Genomic DNA, 19,268 nt, shown 5'->3' with positions numbered 1-19,268 from the left:
CCCGATTCAGCTTCATTCTGGTGGTACGAAGCTTCTCCACATGGAATATCTCGTGTTTTCCGGTTTCTGGCTTGGACTCCTACCCCTGATGCAGGGTTTCTGAGCCCAGTCCACACTGACCCCCCCAGCAGTCCACACTTTTGCTTTATCCCAATTCCCAAAGCATGGGCTGTCTGCAGCTCTGCCAGGCCTGGGCTGAGAAACACTGCAGTCTAATCAATGTCACATTTCACATTCTGGGCTTTCCGTCGATCACCAAACCCAGTTACTCTCCCTTTCTCGCTGTCCTGTAGCGGAACATCCTGACGACACAACAAACATTCAAACCAAGTTCCACGGTACTGACACATGAATGGACACCCCCCTGCCCCTTATACCGCCGCATGGGACATGCTGGAATCATACGATGGCTCAGGGACGCTCCCCCCGCCCCCCCCCCCATGGCCCCCCTGCCTCCCGTGGACACCCCTCGGCCGGGGGACATGCCGAGGCGACACTTCGCTCTTGGGGCCCCCATGTCATCGCCAGTAAATGCATGTCACCCTCGTACTAACAAAGAAAACAGAAATAAATCGTATCAATATGCCCTGTATTTACTACACAAAACAAGAAATGAAATGTATGTGTCAGGCAGTCGGTAGCCGGTTCGGCTCAGATCTGCCGGACCGTAAAGCCCTGATCATACTGGGGGCCCTGATTACACTGGGGGGGCGTGACGTCAAGGCCGGAAGTGTCGGAGACGGAAAGCGGCTCCACCTCCGCCAGAGTCGGGCGTGTTTTTAAAAAACTAACCGAGGGGGAGAAAGAGGAGTCGGAGACTGGAGGAAAAAAACGGTGACGGGGATCTCCGTGGAGCGATCGACAGGTATGCGGAGCGCCCCGGACCGGACAGACCGGAACCGGACCGGGACTGGGGAGCATCTCATGTGCTTCTCCAGATGATATAAATGGGCTTTTAGTGGTGAGGAGACTGAAACGAGAGGCTTCCGGCCATGGAGCTCAGCCGTGCAGATCGTGCATCTTGCTGCATGTCCGGATTAAAGTTTGTGCTGCTTCCATAAACACGCCGTACAGCCGCGGATGAGAGGTGACACTAAAGCTGAAGCTGGCTGATGCTGAGTGTCTGGCTTTTAGCGGATGTGAGCCTTTGTTTTCGTGGTTTCTGATTGTTCTTAAGATGACAGAAGGGAGTTTGCATGGCTAGACTTACTCACCCCCTGCGTTTCCCCTGCATTTTTTGGTTTATTTCATTCAGTGCTCTTAAATAAGCTCGTTTTCATCTTCAGCTGGTTTTATTTGAACTTACATAACGCCGTATTATTGTGTAAACCAGAAAATGTATAATAGAGGGAGGCGACTCGATTTGTTTACCTTTCAGCAGACATACTTTTCTGGACAAATCCAAAACTTTTTTAAAAACTTTTGTCTGGTTAACATTTTAACTTGATTGTGTTTAATGTGATGTCTCCAGTCCGCCTTCTGTAACAGATTTTTTCACGTATAGGCATATCGGCAATTCCCCTAAAACACACGAAACCCCACCTGAGTGCTTATGTTCTTATCGTTAGTTTTGGTCCATTTCCTGCACATTATATTTGAACGATCCGCCACGGTGTGTCTAGCTGAGACGGTAGGCTGACGTTGCTCAGTTGGGCCCCTTTAAGCCTCCTGTCCTGTTCAGGGGCTGAATCAGTTCTTGAATCTGTCTAATTTTAGAAATTCAGCCCGTCAGAACCAGTCAGTGCTGGTTGGGAGAGTGACTGCCTGCGGCTGGAATTCCTAAACTTCCAGAAAGGGCTGGTCTTGTGCAGGAGTTGGAGCTTCTACAGTTCTTCGGAAAAATGTCTGTCTTTTCAAAGTGAGAGCGAGCTTGGCAGCCGCCCGCCGTGGCAGAGTTGGCCATTTCAGATCCAGAAGCTACAAATCCAGACCAAGATTTTATTTCTACCAACCAGCTGACTACTCTGTGACTGAGGCACTTTATGCTCAGTTGGTTGGTAGAAACAAAATCCTGGTCTGGATTTCTAGCTTCTGGACCGGAAATGCTGTGCAGTGGTACCCATGGAGCTGGGGGTTCATGGGCTTAAGGGGCTTCTTCAAGGGCCCACAGACACTCCACTGTCCTGCCAAGGCTGGGCTCGAACCAGCGACCTTCCGATCACAGGCACGGAGGTTTAGCTCGCTGAGCTGCTCGCTGCCTCAATGTCGTCCTCTCTCTCTTCCTCTCTTTTTCAGCGGCACCATGCAGTACTACCGCTACAAGACGGCTGAGGTCAGCTGCTTCTACAAGTACCTGATGTTCAGTTACAATGTTGTATTCTGGGTGAGTATCAGGCCTGTCTGCCCCCCCCCGGGGCCTGGGTGCGGTGCAGTGCGCTCCCTTCTGCCCCCCCCCCCTCCCAGTTCTCAGGGTTGCTGCTCCCCTGTGGGTGTCTGACTGCTCTTATCAGACGGTCACAGAGCTCTCGCCGGCCTCCTCCTCGGCTTCCCGCCAGCGGAAGGCGTTTCCTGTTTAGAGTACTGCTCCCCCCCGTCCCCCCCAGCTCACACTCCCATATCCTCTCTCCCCACAGTTGGCTGGGGCGGCGTTCATCGCTATCGGCATTTGGGCTTGGAGCGAGAAGGTAGGTCCCTCTTGTGTCTGCGGCTTTGCTGCCCCCTAGTGGCTGGCGTGGGATTGGCCGGTCTGTGCTTTGTGGAATGATCTTGGCTGTCTGGATCATCGCAGAGACTTCATCCCTTGCAATTCTCCTTCAGGGGCTCTTGCCTTTATTCTTCCTCACGCTTCCGTGACTGAAGCATTCCCTGTTGCCGTTACAGTGCACACTACCTCAGTGCCGACGTGTGTCCCTGTTTGACGGCTGTCTGTATGCCGCTTGCCTTGTTTTGGAAGCTGCCTCTTTCTGCTGTTGCTTGTTGACCAGCTCTCCACACACACCTGAGTGCTGTTTCTCAGTTAAGATGCAGCACTTGGCAGCACCATTGCTAATGATGCAGTGTGAAGTGCGCTTCCTTTGTTTTCCTCCAGGGGGTGCTGCTGGACCTGACCCAGGTCACCCGAATGCATGGTTTTGACCCCGTCTGGCTGGTGCTTCTAGTAGGTGGGGTCACCTTCCTCCTGGGCTTTGCTGGCTGCGTCGGGGCCTTGAGGGAGAACATCTGCCTACTGAAGTTTGTGAGTGTGACTCTCCTGCCTGCGCCCCCTAGTGTGTGGGACCCAGTATTGCACCGTTGAACATTTCAGCCTCCTGCACCCGCTGTCATATACACTGGGCGAGCGGAGCCCGTGTCCTCCCACGCCCGCTGTCATATACACTGGGTGAGCTGTGTCCGCGTCCTCGCACGCCCGCTGTCATATACACTGGGTGAGCGGTGTCCGCGTCCTCGCGCGCCCGCTGTCATATACACTGGGTGAGCGGTGTCCGCGTCCTCGCGCGCCCGCTGTCATATACACTGGGTGAGCGGTGTCCGCGTCCTCGCGCGCCCGCTGTCATATACACTGGGTGAGCGGTGTCCGCGTCCTCGCGCGCCCGCTGTCATATACACTGGGTGAGCGGTGTCCGCGTCCTCGCGCGCCCGCTGTCATATACACTGGGTGAGCGGTGTCCGCGTCCTCGCGCGCCCGCTGTCATATACACTGGGTGAGCGGTGTCCGCGTCCTCGCGCGCCCGCTGTCATATACACTGGGTGAGCGGTGTCCGCGTCCTCGCATTCCCGCTGTCATATACACTGGGTGAGCGGTGTCCGCGTCCTCGCATTCCCGCTGTCATATACACTGGGTGAGCGGTGTCCGCGTCCTCGCGCGCCCGCTGTCATATACACTGGGTGAGCGGTGTCCGCGTCCTTGCGCGCCCGCTGTCATATACACTGGGTGAGCTGTGTCCACGTCCTCGCGCGCCCGTTGTCATATACACTAGGCGAGCGGAGCCCGCGTCCCCGCGCACCCGCTGTCATATACACTGGGCGAGCGGAGCCCGCGTCCTCGCATTCCGGCTGTCATATACACTGGGTGAGCGGTGTCCGCGTCCTCGCGCGCCCACTGTCATATACACTGGGTGAGCGGTGTCCGCGTCCTCGCATTCCCGCTGTCATATACACTGGGTGAGCGGTGTCCGCGTCCTCGCGCGCCCGCTGTCATATACACTGGGTGAGCGGTGTCCGCGTCCTCGCATTCCCGCTGTCATATACACTGGGTGAGCGGTGTCCGCGTCCTCGCGCGCCCGCTGTCATATACACTGGGTGAGCGGTGTCCGTGTCCTTGCGCGCCCGCTGTCATATACACTGGGCGAGCGGTGCTCGCGTCCTCGCATTCCCGCTGTCATGTACACTGGGCGAGCGGTGTCCGCGTCCTCGTGCGCCCGCTGTCATATACACTGGGTGAGTGGTGTCCGCGTCCTCGCATTCCCGCTGTCATATACACTGGGTGAGCGGTGTCCGCGTCCTCGTGCGCCCGCTGTCATATATACTGGGCGAGTGGTGTCTGCGTCCTCGCGCACCCGCTGTCATATATACTGGGCTGCTGAGCGGTTGCATTTAAGGCTAATTATGGCTTGTGAACATGATGTGACTCTGCATGCTGGTAAAGTTCCCGATCAGAACTGTGTCGTGCATTATTCATGTAAACGTTGCCTCAAAGTGCCACCCGGCAGCGCAGTGACTCGTTTGTGTACAGATAAGTGCTCCATTTAATTAAACATAATCAGTCTTTATATTAATTCTTTATCTCAAGCAATTAGACGTAACCCAATTACATTTGTCATTATTCACCCCCCCCCCCTCCCACTTTTAAGATTAATACTATGAGTTAGTGATGGTCAGAATCGGCGAGCAGCTTATTAGACCCTGATTAATGGTGAGATCCACATGGCCTCCAGGCTTCAGCGCGGTGCTCCTGGGCTCGTTCCCAGGGCTTTTACTGACCCACGCTCCGCCTCCTCCCTCAGTTCTCCACCTTGATCGGCTTCATCTTCTTCCTGGAGCTGACCGCGGCTGTCCTGGCCTTCGTCTTCCAGGATACCCTGAGGGAATGGATCAGAGACCTTTTTCTGAGCAACATCAAGGCGTATCGGGATGACATCGACCTGCAGAACCTCATCGACTCCCTGCAGAAGCTGGTGGGGGGGGGGGGGGGGGGGTGAGGCAGGACTAGCTCATTTGTTAATGTTTTGTCTTTTGTTTGACACCAGCAGCTGCTGACTGGCTGCTTTATACAGCGTTAAGGGGAGATTCTCTGTGCTGTATATTCAGGTCGTTACTGTTTTTCATCGCACAGGGACATTAGCAAGCAACTCTGTGTATGAGTCTGACTCCCAGCATGCCTTGTCCTCCCAGAACCACTGCTGCGGTGCGTCAGGTCCTGACGACTGGAACGAGAACCTATACTTCAACTGCGGCAAAGACAACCCCAGCAGGGAGCGCTGTGGAGTGCCCTTCTCATGCTGTGTGCACGACCCAGCTGTTAGTACCCGTCCGTGTGCCCGTCCGTGTGCCCGTCCGTGTGCCCGTCCGCGTGCCCGTCTGCGTGTGTCTGCGTGCTGGCATGCATGTGCCTGTCTGTCTGTGTGTGTGTCTTTGTGCATGTCCCTTCCTGCGTGCGCGTGTGTCCATGTGCACGCCCCCGTCCGCGTGCCCGTCCGCGTGTCCGCGTGCCCGTCCGCGTGTCCATGTGCACGCCCCCGTCCGTGTGCCCGTCCGCGTGCCCGTCCGCGTGTCCATGTGCACGCCCCCGTCCGTGTGCCCGTCCGCGTGCCCGTCCGCGTGTCCATGTGCACGCCCCCGTCCGTGTGCCCGTCCGCGTGCTTATGTAACCCCCTGATATCTCTCTCCTTTCTTTTTCCCCAGAATCCTGTTGTAAACACACAGTGTGGCTACGGCATCAGAGACTCAGATGTGAGGCTCGTTTCCTGCTTTTGGGGGGGTGGGGGGGGCATGGCAGTCCAGGTGTCCTGGTCTTAACTCCCCTGTCTCTCCGCCTCCCCCCACCCCCGTCTCAGGGGGACCACAGTGAGTTCATCAACGTCAAAGGCTGTGTGGCGGCCATGGAGGCCTGGCTGCCGCGCAACATCTATATCGTGGCTGGAGTCTTCATCGTCATTTCCCTGCTGCAGGTACAGTCCTGGGGGCTTCAGTGCAGTTCAGCCCACCCCCCCGCAGCTCAGAAGGTGACCCCCTGACCTCTCTCTACAGATGGTGGGCATCTACCTGTCTCGGACGCTGATTGGCGACATCGAAAGAGTGAAGTTCAACATGTGAGATGGGCAGGGCCTCTGCTGTGGCCACGCCCCCTTCAGTAACCAATGGGGGCTCACTCTGGAGGAATGACGCAGCAGAGCTGCGTGTTTGATTTGACCTCCTTGCCAAATGGACTTCGCCCTACGCGTGTGTGTGTGTGTGTGTGTGTGTGTGTGTGTGTGTGTGTGTGTGTGTGTGTGTGTGTGTGTGTGTGTGTGTGTGTGTGTGTGTCCCTCGCTGTGTTCCGTGTGACGTTATGCATCCTGCTCTCACTCCTGCCTGCTGAGGCCCCCAGGTGACCCCCATCTACCTTCATTTGACCCCGACCTCGGGGATTTGGACCCCCCCGTGGCCCCCGGAGGATGGCCTTGTCGGAAAGAGCTGCTCCCTGCCAGCTTCCCATTCGGGATGCGGCATCTTCGGCTTCTTGGCCGCGGGACTCCTTCCCAGCGAGAGCGCCATCTGTCTGCACCAGGACATCTCGGTGACATCACCTTTGTGACATCGCCCCCCATGGCTGGCTGTGGGTTATAGGAGCCCGTTCTGTCCTGGGATTGGGGCCAGCGTGGGAGGGGGGGGGGTTTACACCGCTTGGATGGCCTGCTTGTTCTGCTTCTACGATCCCTTGGAAAACGAGCCAGATCTTTGGATGTACAAGCAGGATATTTATTCTTGGAACAGCCCTTATGGGAAATGTGGGAAGGGGAGGCCTTTCCCTGCTCCCCGCGTTTGGCCTGTTACTGACCTGCAGCTGAGAGCCAGTGGTGATGTCACACCTCGCCTTGCCGATGGGAGCCCCCTGCAGGCAGCATCTGTACTGCGGGTCCAGGACAGCTGGTGCATAGGAGCAGCCCTGACCTCTTAAAGCACAGACGCAAAGTGCCTAACTTCCCGCACTAGGAGAATGATCCGTGTGCAGGGCAGCGAACCCCAGCTGACTGGGAAGGTGTTTTCAGGACCTATTCGTGCTCCATCTCCCCCGTCCCTGTTTTGCTACTGAAAACTGCACCATTTTTACATTTAAATGTGGGTTTAAGCTTCGGAGGGAGGCTCGTGTAGCTATTGTGTTGAATAAAATGCTGTCTGTCTTTCCATGTGCGGCGTGCTCTCTGGTCTCTCGTCTGCCGTTTTCTCTCGCAGAGACCCCAGCCCGGGGCTTCTGAGAACGACACCAAAGGCACTATTCCGCCTCCGTTCTCTGTGGCTGCCCTCTTCCTGATTCCATTCCCCCTCACTGCCGGCTTCTTCGGCTTTTCCCTTCTTTGGGGGGGGGGTCTGGTTCCACCCTTCCAGCCTTGACCTTTTGCTGAGCTGCTGACTGTGGAAACACTCTGGCCCCTTGGAGAGACGGGGGGGCCGGGACACACTGGTGACCACTTCCTACCGATCTATGATCGCCCTACTCAGATGGATCCTCACCGGAAACTCTGGTAACCAGTGGGACGATCCACTGTGGAGATATGGGTGGGGGAGGGGAGGAGTGCAGGCAGGTCCTTCCTGGACTCAGCTGGCTCCGTGCCCATTTTCACTGGAGGCCGCGGTTGCGCTCCACTCGAGCGGCAATAAGCTGACACCCGTGAAAAAGAGCGTCTGGCTTTCTGTGGTGCTGCCCATGGTCTCCCACAGGGGGGCGGCGCTGAGTTATCGATGCGCAGCCATGGGCTGGTAATGAAGATGGTCGCTGCTGTGGCAGGGTGCCCACGCGCCTCTCCCCTTACAGCCAGGCAGTCGGGGGGGCAGCTTGACGTGCAGGCGGGGGGGCATGCAAGATTCAAAGAGGTCATCCCTCAAAACAGAGCAGGGTACCTTTAGGTGATGTATTTGAGCAGTGAGGTGTGCTGGGAGAAATTAAGTGGCTTTTGTATTTAACCATGTTAGTGGAGCGTAGATGCAGTTTACATCCCTTTTGCTGTTGCCTGCAGTGCCACCTCATGGTGGGATGACTCTCTTGCATTCCTAAAAATCAGATCAAAACTCCACATAAAGCCACACACCTTTAGCAAAGACAAGTCATTTAATTTTTGCAGAACAGAAATCTATACATCTATACTTCAGTGGTGCCATTCTCACGGCCGGGTGCGCTTGTGTGATGGAACGGCCGACCGCAGAAGGCCGTAACTGTGGAAACACACGCAGACACGCATGCAGACACGCATGCAGACACGCACGCCTGTGCGGCTGGGACGCTGTGTGAGCTGGCTGCGAGCCCGCCGCCCTGATCAGTACCACCGCGTGCTCCCTCGCCGTACTCATGCATATTCATGAGGGGTCTCTCTGTGCCTATGAATATTCATAGCAGGCCTGGGGCATGTTTTAACTCACAGCGACGGATGGCTACAGGGCTTCTGCTCTGAATATGAAGTGAGCTGCCGCAGCTCTCTGATAAATATTCATGATATTCTGCCACCTGGCTGAGCTACAGTGGGCCCCGGCAACAGTGGGCGGGGGAAGGGGGAGGGGGCGGGGCGACAGATGAGGGGGGGGTGTGGGGGAGGTGACGGGCTGGGGAGGGACAGGGGGTGGTGGGAGAAGATGAGAGGGAGGAGGAAGACAAAGGGGCGAATGTGAGGGGGAAGTATGAGCGGGTTAGGATGAAAAATGGGGTGGAGGGTTGGGGTAAGAAGGCAGAGGGATATATGAGGTGGTGCAGTGAAAGGTGCAGGTGTGATGGAAGAGTAGAGGGAAGCAAAGGGGCGGCGCCTGAGACCTGAGGCTGCAGATGCTGATGTAAGACTGAACGTAGTTAAATTGCACTGAAGCAAACTGAACATGTGAGATACAAGCCTGACACTCAGAAATTCTGCTGCGAGAGGGGAGTGGTCACTGGAAGAGCCCCCCGTAATCTGGGGATGAGAGCCTCGCTTTACAGGACTCCTGGAGGAGCTCACCCCCGGACGTGGTTATCACCTCCTCCTGGAACAGACAGACAGGAAGCGAGGGTCAAATTGGCCTTCCTCACTCACGCAGTAATGATGCAGGGTGTGTGTGCGTCCGCGCACCCTGTGGAAGTCGACGAGGTCGGCCAGCGTGGCGTGTCGGTTCTGGTCGACGCCCAGGAAGCTGTAGCAGTCCCCAGAGGCGTCGATGAGGAAGTGCTTGAAGGCGGAGGCGGTGCGGTACGACAGTGTGTAACCCCAGATCCGCTCGCTCACGCGCACCAGGAAGCTGCCCTCGGGGCAGTGCATCAGCAGCGATTCCGAATCCTGCCGGCTGATGATGCCTGCGGGGCAGGGGGGGGGGCACCAGCGACCACACGGGTTCACCGGATGGACAGTCCCAAGGTAAACGTCAAGAAACAGGGTGACAGCATCTTCTAGAAGAAGCAACTGAACTCAGAGAAACAAACACTGGGACTGTCCCAGCCCTGCCTGTCCCGCTGATGCCTATTAATTAGTCCCTGTCCGTCCTGCGAAGGAGCCAGCTATGCAGGGGCATTTCACAGCCTTCCTGACTCATGGAGTATTAATATCGAGCTGGAAGCGACTTAGAGAACAGCCCGTTTGGCCGGAATGCCTGAAGGGAAGGATTTATTTTTTTTTTTCTATTTTTTTCCTCAATTTTTTCATGGTTGTGCTCATCATCATTAATACATTTGGTGGTCAGGCAGGCAGCAGTGAGGGCCAGAGCAGTGAGGCTGCTGCTGTACCCTGGAGGAGGTGCTGTGTCTGCATCGCTCCAGCAGACCATGCAGATGTATAAATAGGTAAATGATTCTACACCTTGCTTTTAATAAAACGTGTCGGCGTAACGACTAGTCATTAAGCGAGTGTGAAGGCAGGACAGCAGGGCAGCTGGGGAACAGTGAGTCGTGATAAACGTCTCTTACCATGAAACCAGGGGGCCATGCTGCTGCTGTTCCTCTCGAACCCGGCTCGTTTGGGCCTCTGCTCCTCTTTGAACCAGCGCAGAATAGATTCACGGCAGTCGGGCCGAGGGGGGCGCACCCAGGCAGGGCTTGGGGGCGTAACAGACATGTTGTAAGAGATGGATGGATACCTGTCAGTGAGCATTCCTGACCTATGACATGTGACACATTACCTGTCCTTATCTATTACTGAGGGTGAATATATTTTCATCTCGCTTTACTTGTGTGTTGTGTATTATTTTGTTCTGTAACTGACACTCTCTGTCACTATCTGCACCTGTCTGTCATTATCTGCACCTGTCTGTCATTATCAGTACCTGTCTGTCACTCTACTATATTGGTCTGTAACTGACATGATCAGTACCTGTCTGTCACTCTGAGCTTCTATCAGTCATTCACAGCATCTGTCACCCTCTGTAACCGTCTGTGACTGTATTTTATTGTTCTTTAATTGACATTGGCAATACCTGTCACTCTCAGCTTCAGTCACTATCAATACCTGTCTGTCACTCTCTGTACCTGTCTGTTTCCATCTGTACTTGATTGATGACAGTAGTCAGTCCCATCTATGTTTGTTCAGCACACCATGCCTGTACCTGTCTGTTAACATCTGCACTGTGGAGGCGCTGTGCCTGCGATTCTGTCTTCGGCGATGCACGGGTGGAGCTGTCGCTACACTGTGGGAGGTGTTGCTGGTCTCTGGGGGTGGGGCTGCGGTTGGGGACTCCACAGGTGTGCTGTGCCTGCGGTTCTGGCCCGACCCGTTCAGGTGAGTCTTCTGGAAGAGGCCACTGAGCCCGGCCACCAGGCCCTTCTCAATAGCCCGCAGGGACTGACGCTTGTACTCGTCCCGGGCTGTGCGAGCCTTGCGGGTCATCTCCTCGTCGGCAACTTTGGAGCGGCGCACTGGAGGGGGAGGGGTGTCAAAGAGTGCCGAGGTCAAAGGGCGCCGCGGTTACGGCTACGGGAATTATGGGATGACACTCTGTGGGCTGACACTGGCTAGCAGCCACACGCCACCCTGGGCCGCCCCCCACTCACGCTGCTCCTGCCACTCCTTGTCATCCCTCTCGCTCCTTTTTTCCTCCTGCTTCAGGGAGATGTATAGCTCCTTTGCCCTCCTCTCCTCTGTGCGGCGTATCTCCTCCTCCCCGCGTTGGCGCTCCTCCTCCTCACATTTCTGTGGGAGAGGTGTGCTTCATCTCACTCTTTCCAAAACACCTCATACTTAACTGACACTTAACTGAACTTAGATGTACAGGCAGTCATGCATGCAGGAGAATGCATGTGGTAAGCACTCTCTAACACACACACACACACACACACACACACACACTCTCCCCTCACACACATATGCACACACTCTCCTTTCACTCTCTCTCCTCTCTTTCATATGCTCACACACACACTCTTCTCTTACGCACACTTCTCTCTCACACTCTCTCTCTCCTACCATATAGGCTCAAATACATTCTCGCACACCCCTATTGAAGATTTTTCCTAACAATAGCACCCTTTGTGCAGCCCGCCCATTACAGAGAGCCTCTTGCGCTTAGCCAGCCGTGAAGGCATGTAAACAATGGTGTCGCCTTTCTGCCAAGCTGCCCCAGCTGTGGTCCTCAGCGTCAATAATTTACTCCCGGATTATGAGCCACTCGGGATCTCTGAGCACTAATCATTCACCCTAAACGAGCAGAGACCTGGCTGGCCGCACGCTAACGGCCACGGCCGCTGCTGACTGGGTCCCCCAGGGCCAGCGACACTGTCATGGCCGGCAGTGTCCGACGAGTCGCATGGGTGTCCGGGTGGCTTTTCGTATGGCCATGTTGAGACGTGGGAGAGTGGTGGATACATCGTCACGTTAGCATGGGGATGTGCTAGCTTGCACTGGGGCTTTGTAAATGCAGTTAAGTTAGCCTTGACAAACTGTAAATGCTGCTGCCATGATAGCCCTAAAACTAACATGGATCTAACTGCATCTACACTGTAAAGACATTTACAACGTAAATGCAGTGTGGTAAATGCAGTTACAGTATTAGCATTGATATACTGTAAATTGTTACAATGTTAGGGACATTGAAAATGCAGTGTCCGTATTAGCATTGAGTTGATGGTGGTGAAGTGATTAGTCATTGTTGACACACCACAGCACACAGTGCATAATAAAGAAATTTAACTGACATGTGACATAGCAGGGGGCAGCTAATTCAGTGCCCGGGGAGCAGTGCTTGGGGGCGGTACCTTGCTCAGGGTACCTCAGTGGTATCTCGCTGGTTGGGATTTCAAACCAGCAACCTTCTGATTACAAGTGCACTTCCCTAACTATTAGGCCACCACTGCTCCAGAAGGACATTATAGATGCAGTTTCTGTTTTAGCATTAGGACATTGCAAATGCATTTTTTGTGTGTTAGCTTTTGGGGCATTGTAAATGCAGTGACCTTGTTAAGATTGGGACGTTGTAAATGTCTTTACAGTGTAGATGCAGTTAGATCCATGTTAGTTTTAGGGCATTATAAATGAAGTTATGTTAGCCCAGCACATTACAAATTCCATTTCCGTATTAGCATTGCGGAATTGTAATTGCACTTACAGTGTTAGCATTGTGGCATTGTAATCGCACTTACAGTGTTAGCATTGTGGCATTGTGTGTCATATATAGTTACCATTTTAGCACTAGGACTGTACTGTAGAGGTATGTTTATCAGGATTATATACACTCTACCCCATACACATTTAAGGTGTGCTGAAACCAAACTGCTAGCACAAGCCAATCAACCTGAAGTCATGTGACATGTGCCCCAGCAGTTACCCCGGTTACAATGACACGATGTGCCATCCATCAGCACCCCACTCCTGTTAGCCAGTAGGCTGCTCCCGAGCGTAATTAGGGAAGGGGTCTGGGACCCTGGGGAGCTCATGTTCAGCTGGACCCAGGGTCCAGCCAAGAGAGGGGGGAGTATATTGCTTAGAGAGAGGAACGTGGCCAGGCTCTCCTGCTCTAGCCCTCCGAAAGTGATGAATTATGGGAACAAAATGTCAGATATGAAGTTTCATGATAAAGACTAGGATAAAGCATCTTACATGAATGGAAGAACTGAGCTGTCCAGTTCCAGCCCTGTTGTGAGCTGCTGGCTAAATCCAGGGCCTGATGTTCAAGCTTGACGATAATGAAACATGATGATGAGAAGCACTTTCCTGAATGCATAACCATCACACCTACCCCTGTCAGGCCACACCCACCTGAGGTCACGTGACACCCACTCATCTGTGTTTTGGCTCGATGTAGACAAATGTAACCCATCAACTGTGACTGCCTAGATGTAATGACACTGCACTCACACACCTTGAGCTCCATCTGAATGAAGTCATATGATATCAGGACACATGGAGCCCCACCCACATGCGGTCACATGACACCCACCTTGAGCTTGGCGTGGATGCGGTCCTCCTCTTGCTTGGCTGCTCTTCTGTCCTCTGTCTCCTCCTTCCACTTGCCTGCTACACAGCGTGCTTTCTCCTTGGCCATGGCGTCTCGAAATTTCTGCTCGATCTCCGCCTCCTTCACGCGCCTCGAGTCGGTGGAGGTCGTGAGGTTTGAGTAGTGGGTTTGGGTGTATTCCGGCAAAATGGGTGGTGTGAAAGAAATGTGTGGTTAGGCCATAAATAAGGAACAGAATCATTGAAGCTCAAACTTTATCATGGATTGTGTTCCATATCTGTGCACACTTATAGTCCCCACCCACTCTCACTGTAGATCTCCAAACCCTGGTCTCACCACAGCTCCTGGGCCTCCTGCTGGGCCTGTCGTCGGGCTCTCTCAGCCATCAACTCCTCCACAATTTGCTCAAAGGGCTTGTCGCCTGGAGCTTCACCCATCACCCACACCCATACCTCACCGTCTGCTCCCTTCAACCACTGGATGCTCCTCCTGTTGGCTGTACGAGGACAAACGTCTTTCGGACCATTGGAGCAGGACATGAGAGCTTATTAAGTCAGACAAGCTAACAGCAAAATAACAGTAACAGTACCTCAGGTTTAGGAATAGCATAGAAAAAGACAAAAAAACACCGGACTCTTAGCAATGCCCCGTGAGCCTCAACAGCTGAAAGAAAGCCAGGATCGCCTCGGGATCAGATGAAGTGCCATCCTTGTTGTACAGTGGCAGAAGGTGTATGTCATACAGTGATAGATGTTGTGTGTGGTACAGCGGTAGATGTTGTGTATGGTGCAGCAGTTGATGTTCTGTGTGGTACAGTGGTAGATGTTGTGTGTGATGCAGCATTTGATGATGTGCATGGTCCAGCAGTTCATGTTGTGTGTGGCACTGGTTCATGTTGCGTGTGGTACAGCGGTACATGTTGTGTATGGTGCAGCAGTTGATGTTCTGTGTGGTACAGTGGTAGATGTTGTGTGTGATGCAGCATTTGATGATGTGCATGGTCCAGCAGTTCATGTTGTGTGTGGTACAGCGGTTCATGTTGCGTGTGGTACAGCGGTACATGTTGTGTATGGTGCAGCAGTTGATGTTCTGTGCGGTACAGCGGTAGATGTTGTGTGTGATGCAGCAGTTGATGTTCTGTGTGGTACAGCGGTAGATGTTGTGTGTGATGCAGCAGTTGATGATGTGCATGGTACAGCAGTTCATGTTGTATGTGGTACAGCGGTTCATGTTGTGTGTGGTACAGCGGTAGATGTTGTGTATGGTACAGCAGTTCATGTTGTGTGTGATGCAGCAGTAGATGTGTGTGGTACAGTGATAGATGGGTGTGATGCAGCAGCTGATGTGTATGGTGCAGCTGCAGATGTTGTGTGTGGTACAGCTTTAGAAGTTCTATATGGTACGGCAGTTAATGTGTGTTGTACAGTGGTAGTAAAATTAATGCACAAGGTTTTCCTGCTAACAGATATTTAATGCTTTAATTCATCAAGCTACAGTTCTCTAGCAAGTCATGCGGCCTTGCTGAATGAATAGGTATGAATATGAAGTTATTCGGCTGATCAAGAGACTAATTAAGAGTTTCAGATGCAGCAATCGTGATGTGGCACTGTTCTGTGCTCATCCCGCCCCCCCCCCCCCCCCCCCACACACTCACCGGCCCGCCTGGGCTGGGGCCCCAGGCTGCGGCTCTGGTTCTCCCGCTCGTTCCAGCGTCGCACCTGCTCCTCGCGGATCTTGTAAAAGAGGATTTGCTTCTGCTCCTCATTGAGCTCAGCCAGGAGGTCAGGCTCAATGTACATGTCCTGCAGGATCTGCTGCATCATCTTGGTGCAGTAGGGGGGCAGCCAGGAGTCTGAGTAGCGTCTCAACGAGTTGTGCGGATCCACGCTTTCTCCAGCGGCTGGCGCTAGCACGCTACCGATCGGCCGCGTGCCGGTGTCAGCCTCATGGCCTCCGCGTGCCGCACGCCCTGTGTCTTGCGCCTCGTGTCTTGGCCGCTGTCCCTGTGCTGGTTTTATTGCAGGCTTGCTTCAGTGTCGCTCCCTGTCACCTGCAGGCTGCCTCCTCACAGCTGCGTCTGACAGCCCCACAAATGCTGTGCTTCCGAGGACACGTGACACACTCAGCGTGCCGCCACCTGATCGCAGGTGTGTGTGTGTGTGTGTGTGTGTGTGCGCCGTATCAGGTGTTCACACACGTGTGTTTGCGCCTGCCTATATGACTGCATGTGCGGCGCTCAGTGTGAGATGTGATCTCAGGTCTGCGTGTGAGGCACTTGCTGCTGTGTGCTACTGCATATTATGCATGTATGTTTTTGCATGTTATGTGAATGTTGTTTGATCTCTGTGTTGTGTATTCTGTGTGTCTCTGTGTTGTGTATTCTGTGTGTCTCTGTGTTGTGTATTCTGTGTGTCTCTGTGTTGTGTATTCTGTGTGTCTCTGGTTGTGTATTCTGTGTGTCTCTGTGTTGCGTATTCTGTGTGCTTACATGTTTTGCTCTCGGATGTGTATGTCTGTGTGTCTTAGTGTGTATCTGCATGTGTGTGTTTGAGTCTCTGTCTGTATCTCTATGTCTGTGTATGTATCTGTATCTGTGCGTCTGTGTATCTCTGTGTGTCTCTGTGTTTGTGTCTCTCAGTCTGTGTATTTCTGTGTGTCTTTGTGTGTGTGCATCTCTGTGAGTATCTGTGTTTGCATGTCTGTGTTAGTGTTTCTATGTGTGTCTGTTTTTATATCTCCGTTTGTGCCTCTCTGTGTTTGTGTGTCTGAGTTTCTGTGTCTCTGTGTTTGTGTATCTCTGTGTTTGTGTGTCTCTGTGTGTGTATCACTGTGCGTCTCTGTTTTGTGTATCGATTTATGTCTCTGTATTTGTGTGTGTCTGTGTTTGTGTGTCTTTGTGTGTGTCTGTATTTCTGTGTCTGTTTGTGTATCTCTGTGTGTCTCTGTGTTTGTGTATCTCTGTGTGTCTCTGTGTTTGTGTATCTCTGTGTGTCTCTGTGTGTTTCTGTGTTTGTGTATCTCTGTGTATCTCTGTTTGTGTATCTCTGTGTGTCTCTGCGTGTCTCTGTGTTTGTGTATCTCTGTGTGTCTCTGCGTGTCTCTGTGTTTGTGTATCTCTGTGTGTCTCTGCGTGTCTCTGTGTTTGTGTATCTCTGTGTGTCTCTGCGTGTCTCTGTGTTTGTGTATCTCTGTGTATCTCTGCGTGTCTCTGTGTTTGTGTATCTCTGTGTGTCTCTGCGTGTCTCTGTGTTTGTGTATTTCTGTGTGTCTCTGTGTATCTCTGTGTGTCTCTGTGTTTGTGTATCTCTGTGTGTCTCTGAGCTTAGTTCTACCTGCACGTCACCTGATCCACCTCACCTCACCTCCCCTTTCCTGCCCCCCCCCGCCCCCCCACCAGGTGAAAGAGTACCACCTGCCAATAGCTGCATCACCCCCCCCCCCCCAGATGAGAGACAGGACGGCGTCCTTTTAAATTTATGGTACTGCCCCCGCCCATTAGACCCCCCCTTGATTGGGGATTCCGGGGCTCCGCAGCAGCCAAGCCATCACTCTTTATGTTCACTTAAATGGCCTTTTCTAGAAAGGCTGCTTTGTGCTTAATTCTGAGTCTGTTCCGCTTTGAAAGCGGTAATCTCCCAAAACCCTGCCTCAGCCTCCTCTCACGCCATCTTGAAGCGCATGCCTCAATAGTGGCACTATTAAACCACTTTAAACACTCATGCTGAATAGCACATTTCTATGGATAGCTGTCATTATATACTGGATATAATTAATTCAGATCCTACTTCCTTTCATACTGACCACCGGGGGCAGTAATGAGCTAACAATCCACCACTGCTTGTGAGCCACAGCACTAGCGGACACACCCAAGCGTCCCTGATTCCCACAATGCCCAGGAACACAGCCCTCTCCTCACAATGCTTCTCACAATCCATCTGACAGTGACTTTTTTCCCACAATGCCAAGCATGACTGGCTTTCTCCCACAATGCAAAGTGACATTGGCCTTTTTCTCACAATGTCCTAACAACACTGGCATTTTCCAATAATGCCTTAGCAACACTGACCTTTTCCCACAATGCCAGGCTGCACTGGCTCTTTCTTATAACGCCCTGGAAACCCCGACCTTTGTCACCACGATTCCCTAACAATACTGACCTATTCCCACAAAGCCAAGAAGCACTGGCTTTTCCCACAATGCCACAGTGTTTCCTGGCTGCCTTGTGAGTAAGTGGGCAGGTACCTGTGGGACACCTTTTCCCCTCTCTACTGTGTTCACATTCAAATCAGCAGCTGAGACACTGACTGCCGCGTCATGTGCAGTTCCTCAGACCTTACTGTGATGCCCCTGGAACTCTATCACTTGTGAGGTGACGTCTGATTGGTGGATATTCTGCTTATGAAAACAGCCAGATATGCGTGAAGGACTTACTTTGCTATGGCTGACGAGTTATAAAGGGAGGTCTGTGGATGGAGTACAGTATGCAGAGGCTACAGAGTAAATTAAGAGTGCAGGGAATACTCAGAGTACAGAGAGTGTTAAGTACACAGGGTGAGTATACAGAATACTCAGAGTACAGAGAGTGTTACGTACACAGGGTGAGTATACAGAATACTCAGAGTACAGAGAGTGTTAAGTACATAGGGTGAGTATACAGAATACTCAGAGTACAGAGAGTGTTAAGTACACAGGGTGAGTATACAGAATACTCAGAGTACAGAGAGTGTTAAGTACACAGGGTGATTATACAGAATACTCAGAGTACAGAGAGTGTTAAGTACACAGGGTGAGTATACAGAATACTCAGAGTACAGAGAGTGTAGCATATAGAATACAGTGCAGAAAAGTATATTAAGAAGAAGAAGCAGGCCTGCAGTCACTGACACACACATACACACACACCCGCAGTGTGCCTGTGTCTCGTAGAGACGTGCGTGAGGACTGAAGTCAGGTGGATCTAGCCCAGATGAAGGACCCTGTCTCCCACCGCAGGGGTACAAGGTGGCCTCCAGGAATTACGATCTAATTAATCAGTGTGACACAGAGGCCGCCGTGTGAAACCTCATCAGAAATCGGTTAGCATGCTGTTCTTATAACAAAAGGAGGAAGAGAAGAGAATGACTGTGAAATGTAAGGGAGGTCAGGGCGGCCGCTCCCCCCTCGGCCACATCTGCGGAGGCGGGAAGCACGATGAAAGAAATGGCATGTAGGAGCCCACAGACACACACAGAATCAGCCAAACCTTTGCACTCACTCTCCTGTACGCAAGCAGTTGGATTTACCCATGATGCTTTGTGCCTACAATGTGATTTGAGGATCTGCTTGTCACCTTAGTCACCTCTACCTGGGTGTGGGTGTAACCCAGACATGCCGATGCGGCATTTGTGCGACTCTGATGTCACGCTTTTGATGAGGAATCTAACCCGAACCCTGTTTGGATCTTTTGGACTCAGTTATGATACGTTCCAGCACTTTAATATACATTTTTATGTTACTCATGTATGGAGTTCCAAGCATTCATATGGCTATAACCGATTTCAATCTGTTTATTTAATGAATGGAAGGTACTGTTGTCTGATTGTCTGTCTGCTAAAATGAAATGCTTCATCTTCAGATGTTACACTTCACTGCAGACAGCTGTTTCTCTCTCTTTATACATTGTTCCTTTAAAGCTGGTTTTGAAAGTTTCATTTTGTAGATCTCAGTTGTCATTTCATGTGACGAGCAAACAA

The 19,268-nt window shown here is 52.6% G+C and overlaps 2 protein-coding genes across 4 annotated transcripts; one reads left to right on the top strand and one right to left on the bottom strand.

Moving 5' to 3' along the window:
- Positions 1-749: 749 nt before the first annotated feature.
- LOC125715848 (tetraspanin-14-like) lies at positions 750-7,325 on the top strand. Of its 3 annotated transcripts, none has more exons than XM_048987852.1 (9): positions 750-865; positions 2,236-2,323; positions 2,574-2,624; positions 3,029-3,175; positions 4,944-5,114; positions 5,332-5,457; positions 5,842-5,889; positions 5,994-6,107; positions 6,187-7,325. In XM_048987852.1, exons 2-9 carry the CDS (start codon positions 2,243-2,245, stop codon positions 6,250-6,252), a joined length of 804 nt encoding a protein of 267 aa, XP_048843809.1. In that variant the 5' UTR covers positions 750-865; positions 2,236-2,242; the 3' UTR covers positions 6,253-7,325. The 3 variants fall into 3 exon arrangements, with proteins under 3 accessions (XP_048843809.1, XP_048843811.1, XP_048843810.1); XM_048987853.1 differs by lacking the exon at positions 750-865 and adding an exon at positions 890-1,087; XM_048987854.1 differs by lacking the exon at positions 3,029-3,175.
- Positions 7,326-8,762: 1,437 nt separating this feature from the next.
- On the bottom strand, positions 8,763-15,594 carry sh2d4bb (SH2 domain containing 4Bb). The gene is made up of 8 exons (XM_048988273.1): positions 15,191-15,594; positions 13,873-14,032; positions 13,519-13,666; positions 11,138-11,276; positions 10,835-11,002; positions 10,058-10,243; positions 9,231-9,451; positions 8,763-9,144 (listed from the first exon to the last, which is right to left on the bottom strand). The coding sequence occupies exons 1-8, from the start codon at positions 15,357-15,359 to the stop codon at positions 9,052-9,054; spliced, it is 1,284 nt and encodes a 427-aa protein (XP_048844230.1). The 5' UTR covers positions 15,360-15,594; the 3' UTR covers positions 8,763-9,051.
- Positions 15,595-19,268: the final 3,674 nt, after the last annotated feature.

The sequence above is a fragment of the Brienomyrus brachyistius genome, chromosome 20 (assembly GCF_023856365.1).
Source record: "Brienomyrus brachyistius isolate T26 chromosome 20, BBRACH_0.4, whole genome shotgun sequence".
Lineage (NCBI taxonomy): Eukaryota > Metazoa > Chordata > Actinopteri > Osteoglossiformes > Mormyridae > Brienomyrus > Brienomyrus brachyistius.
This window is presented reverse-complemented; position numbering and strand designations above follow the sequence as displayed.